Source organism: Microtus ochrogaster, unplaced genomic scaffold (genome assembly GCF_000317375.1).
Source record: "Microtus ochrogaster isolate Prairie Vole_2 unplaced genomic scaffold, MicOch1.0 UNK1, whole genome shotgun sequence".
Classification (NCBI taxonomy): domain Eukaryota; kingdom Metazoa; phylum Chordata; class Mammalia; order Rodentia; family Cricetidae; genus Microtus; species Microtus ochrogaster.
The window spans coordinates 25,425,922-25,431,562 of record NW_004949099.1 but is presented as its reverse complement, the minus strand read 5'-3'; the positions used below and the strand labels follow the sequence as shown (position 1 = coordinate 25,431,562).

At 38.8% G+C, this 5,641-nt stretch overlaps 1 protein-coding gene across 2 annotated transcripts in view; it reads right to left on the bottom strand.

Annotated features, from left to right (window-relative positions):
• Nucleotides 1-368: 368 nt before the first annotated feature.
• Grm7 (glutamate metabotropic receptor 7) overlaps nucleotides 369-5,641 on the bottom strand; it is a 905,362-nt gene continuing 900,089 nt past the window's right edge. Inside the window, exon 10 of one of the 2 annotated variants that reach the window (XM_013353051.2) lies at nucleotides 369-1,564. In XM_013353051.2, coding sequence (XP_013208505.2) covers nucleotides 1,515-1,564 — 50 coding nt within the window. In that variant the 3' untranslated portion in view covers nucleotides 369-1,514. The remainder of the gene's footprint in view (nucleotides 1,565-5,641) is intronic. The other variant, XM_026788235.1, reaches the window with a different exon arrangement.

Genomic DNA, 5,641 nt, shown 5'->3' with positions numbered 1-5,641 from the left:
CTGTGTGGTAGTCCTAGATGCCCCTGAACTTACTCTGTATATCAGGCTGGTGGCCTCGAACTCACAGAGATCCTCCTGCCTCTGCCTCCCAAGTTCTGGGCTTAAACGTGTGCACCACCACTGCCTGACATATACAAGGATATTTATGGCTTGAGTTTCAGCTATAGAGAGAAAGAATGCTTGGCTTTTGTGACTCTCCCTTTTCCAGGAGAGCATCTAGGTTTGGCTAGGCACTTCAGAATCAATGCACTTGGAAGCTTAGGACTTGAGCTGTCACCAATCTTCTATAGCTCAGGGTTTCAAATAAACTGTAAACAAGTGGGAGGGGCAACTAAAGTACTTACGACAGAAAATAGAAAAGTTAACCAAAGTGTTTTATTGATACATTCTTAGACAATACCACAGAACTGGAAGAGAATGGAAAGGGAATTTTTTTTTTCAGCAAGGGATATTTTTTTCCACTAAATTGACACATAAGCAGCAAGATTAACGAAAGTACTTATTACAAACAGTAAAAAACATACATGCTTCTTTTTTAAAGTCCTTATCACATTGGTCAGTCATAGGGGGCATGAACAAAACCTCAAGACATGAAAAATCCATATTCTTTCCATCAAATAGCTTAATAATCATTAAAATTATTGCAAAATATCCATATACCCTAAGTAAAATAACAAAAGAGAACACAAATACAAATATTAAACATAAATTATAAACATGTACTGTAAAATACATTACTGGCATGCATTCTGAAGATCAAGACCTCAATGCCATCTAGCCAATGCTTTTCTTTAACATCACATCACCTACCGTGTACCAAAGATAGGTGGGGCATATCTTCTCAGCACAGTTTTTGGTCTTTAAATATCTTTTTGTGTGTATCTTTAAAAAAAAATAACATGATTTTCCATGGTACTAGAATCATAACCATACAGTCAATTACAGATGTGTGTGGGGTTTGTGTGTTCTCTTATGTCTGCCAAGATTTTTTTTCTTTAAATTAGTTGTTTTATTTTTTTCCCAAAGATTCCACCATCTGAGAGGATAAGGTTCTGTGAAAACAGGGCATTCAAAAACAAACAGTGAACCTAGGTACGACATTGGGTGGCAAAGTGCAAAGGTCCTCACAAACTGTACAGAAAATTTCAAAACCTTGCATCCTGGAAGTACATACGTAGAAAGACAAGTCAGCCCCAAAAATCAGTCCTGAGGCTCTCAGCGGGTCATCCAAAAGAGCCAGGTGGGACTTGAGTCTCAAGTCTCCCTTTGCTGAGGGAGTCCAGAATTATAGCCTAGATGGCAGTGCTGATGCCAATGACTTCTTAAGCCGAGAGAAAGTAAAGGTGTCTCATTAAGCAGCTGTTTAGGAAGTGTGGATCCTCTAACGTTGGTCTCCCAGCTGAGGAAGGTCCTCCAGAGATGGGTAGTGGGCAGGACTAAAAGAGTCCTATGCCAAGTGGGTGACAGAATAACTGAGGATCTTCCTCCTCCATGGTTCCATGGGATGGAACAGGTTAGATAACCAGGTTATTATAACTGACATACTTCTTTTTTGCAGCAGGGCCTGGAGGGAAAGAGAAGGCAGAAAGTCAATTGTGGTGATAACCTTGTATTCAAAGAAAGAGCTCAGATGATTTCTGGTACCAAGTCAAGATTGAATGAGACATTGTTGAGGAATACACACATACTTTGGTATTTCTCATTTGTTTTTATGCTTTTTTTTCCTCACTAAGATGGACCTGCTAGTGATATATAACTTGCCTGGATTCATTTCTTTGACATGCCTCCAACCTCCCTCTTTTGGGACCTGGAAGGTCACTAGATTTATCTTTGGTTGCTGTGCTTTCTAATTAGCCAGCTCTAAGCTTCTAGGGTCATCTGGTGAAGTAGAGATTTTCATCATGTGATCATCTCCTGAGTCTTGTCATAAAAAAAAAAAATTATTGCTGGGAGGGGGCTGTCCTGGGTCATTGGAACTCATTTAGGTCGGCTAGCAGAGTCCATCTACAAGTTAGCACTCACAGTATCAAACAACTAGTCACCTCTTTTTCACTCTCATCAGCAATACGTAAATCATCTTCACGACAATTTCCATTTATGTTAAAAGCACACCTGGAAACTTCTAGATGTCTAAACACTAACACTGTACATTTGTTTCCTCAGATGCATGACAACTTATGTTTCATTCAGTGGCCTGGAACTCTTTCTTCTGCGTATGCATCCAGTAAATACACATCCATTGGTTCTTTGAAGGCGGGCACATGGCTACACACAGAGCTGAAAGGTAGTTTTTTTCTCTGTGCTCATGATGGAAACAAACTCTAAGATGTCATTATATACCTGCTTTAGGTTCTGGTTCTCAGTTCTATATAACATCATGTTCATGGAATAAATGGGTTCTTGGCTCATTCAATCTTAGTCACATTGCATCAGTTTCCATTAGGCACAGAATCTTTGTCATGTACAATTGACAGTGGCTTATTTGTTTATTCTACTTAGATTATTCTGCTGTGGAACACGGCACAGTAGCAAGAATTTCTCCAGAACTTTAAGCAGGGCCTTGTGTGAATTTCGAGGCACAAGCAGCTGTGTTAGTGTGCTAAGAGCTTGTAACTGGCCTTTGTATTTGCTATATTCTAAGAACATATACAAACATCAATTTTCAAGGTACTTCTCACAGCCTAAGAATTTTAATCTCACTTTATGGATAAATTCAGTGTACCCTCCAAACAATTTCTGATTGGAAGACTCATTTCTCTGTTAAGGTATATTGTGTTCAATAGATAAAATTAAAATAAAATAAAATTATTTGAAAGTGAGAGTTTCTTGAAAACTCTTATCATGATGCATTGCCATTTAATGAACAAATGGACTTAGCCTCAGTAGATCCCAAGTCCCCTAAGAACATGGCTCTTACAGCATCTATTGCCTTCAACAACTTTTCTTGTTTGGGGTATAAGGAAGAAAAATAACTTACTTTATAGTTTGTTTATTTGGTTGTTTGAGACAGGGTCTTTTGCATTCCAGGTTACCCCTAAACTTTCCATGTGGCCAAGAATGACCTTGAACTTCTGATCATCTTGCCTGCACCTCCCAAGTGCTGTGATTACAGGTATGTGCCACCATATCCTTTAATGTAAGGCTGAAACTCGAATCCAGGACTTGGAACATTGCTGAGCCAGCAATCTACCAGTTGAGCCACATCTCCAGCCAACCCACCCCCTGAGGGAATCTTTCTAAAGATGCTTCCTGACTCCAAACCTTATTTACAATGTCATAGCCAGTCAACCTCAGCTGACACAGAGAAGTCATTGTGACAGTGTGCCTTGTCAAATGCCAAGGAGCCTATTACCCTCCAGACCAAAGGGAAAGAAAACAAACAAAACCCCCAGAAGCCTGAGCTGACCTACATACCAGAGACACCTCTATTGTGTGGTTAATTAAGACTGGATTCCTTGTAAGCAGACTCTTCCAGTGGAAAAGAAATAATTAAATTTCCTCAAATAGGTTACAATATAAACCAGTCAGTAAAGATTTTTTACTGAAAGAATAATAGCTTAGAAAATATTGTTTCTCTGATGTAGTGAACACTGGTTTGGATTAAGTTAAAAACAAAATCTAGCTGCAAAAAAAAAAAAAAACAAAAAAAAACTTTGGTTACTTTGAGCTGTGAGATAATTCATTAGGAAAGATGCTTGCCACAAAGCCTCCCCACCAGGTGAGTGCAACCCACGAGGTGAAAGGAGAGGGCTGACTCTGACTCTGGCAAGTTTTCCTGTGACTCCCACGCATGTGCCTCAGGCCCACATATAAACTTACAAACAAATAAATACATATAAAAGTAAAGCAAAATTGGAAATAAGGACTAGGAATATAACTCAGTTGTGCTCCACCCTTAGCACAACCTAAACAAGGCATGGTGTTCCAGGCCCCGTCATCCCAGCACTTAGTAGGTGAAGCAGAAGCATTGGGAGTTCAAGTTTATTCTCAGTTCCACAGCAAGTTCGAGGCCAGCCTAGGCTAGGTGAGACCCTGAGTTAACAACAACAACAAAACACGGGAACAAATGAAAATTAGAACTCACTAAAGCCTTGTGGGAATTATCTTCTTGCGTTTTCGGAAAGCTAGAGATATAATTTGTATTATCTATTGTAGATGGGAGGGACATAGTGCTCAGAGGGACCAGCCTTCCAGGACAATGGTGGAAAGTACCTGCTGCTTGGGACTCACCTGCCTGGGTTCTGATATTGTCCCATCACTTACATGAGTCCTCTGCCATGAGGCTAAACTTTTTAGAGACTTTTTAAAAATGAGGACAGTAATTCAGATCCTGTGAACTGTTGATAGCATGGATGTCAGGATTATCCCAGTCTCTCACTGGGGAATAAAATATATAAATGTATTTTTAGGTTACAAATTTCTTTACAAAGGATAAGCCTCAATATATGCTTTTTTTGCAGAATTGCTTTGGAGCGTTGCAGCAAGGTTATAATGAAGTTTATGCAGCCCATAGAATGGCAATTTTTGTCCTTTATCACAGTAAAGTCCAATGTATTATAGTGTTTATTTTTAAACCATCCTGGCCTCATGAGTAAATAAAAGAAGTGCCTGCAGGCTGATAATTCTATTTATTTGAATAGCAATGTAGTTTATGGTTCAGGAAAGAGAATTGCCTAGCTCAAAATAGTTGTGCAGAAAAAAAGTTGCTTAAGAGATCTGCTTTTATTTTGAAAAGGCTATAAATTTCTTTCCTTTCAAAGCTACAGTTTTTGTTGTTGTTGTTTGTTTGTTTGTTCTTAAGAATGGGAAGAGAATGGAATTTTAAAAAGTGATTATTTATTTTATGTGTATGAGTGTTTTATCTGCATGTATCATATGGCTTCCTGGTGCTTTTTAAGGAGGTCAGCATAGGGTGTCAGACTCCCCTGGAACTGGAGTTATGAATGGTTATGAGACATGATGTAGGTGCTGGGAACTGAACCTGTACAATCTATCAGAACAGTGAGTGCTTTTAACTGCTAAGCAATCTGCCCAGCCCTAGAAATAACAAGAATAGATTTTATTGTTCATATTAAAATTTTTAGAGAAATCTTTATTGATTGTTCTCAAACTCAGATGCTTCAGAGAGCTGATGTTTTCCATGAGAAAGTATTTAGGACACTGACTTCTACAACACATCGTTAATGCACGTTTTCAACTTCAGAAAGATTAGACATCTGACATCATTCTTATTTTGTTAAAACTTACTCTTAATTTGGCATTAACCTTAGTGGGCTGATTCCATTTTAATTTGAATATCATTTTCTCCAGGATTTGCTTTCTAATTACACTCATTTATGTGAGGAGGGAAGGAAGGCCTGAGCCAAGGCATACCTGTGCAGGTCAGAGGACAGCTGGAGGGAGTTGGTTTTCTTGTTGCACCATGTGGGACTCAGGGATGGAACTGGGTCAGGTTTGGCTGCAAGCAGCTTTTACCCCTGAGCCATCTCACTGCCCACTGTCCAAACTTTTGCCTCACAAAAATTTTATTTATTGTGAACTATATTAAAGAAACTATAAAACAATGTAAAAGCAAGCAAAGAAAAGAAAAGGAATCTTATAAATACCATCAAGCTGAACAAATAAAAACAAAGCAGGGCTC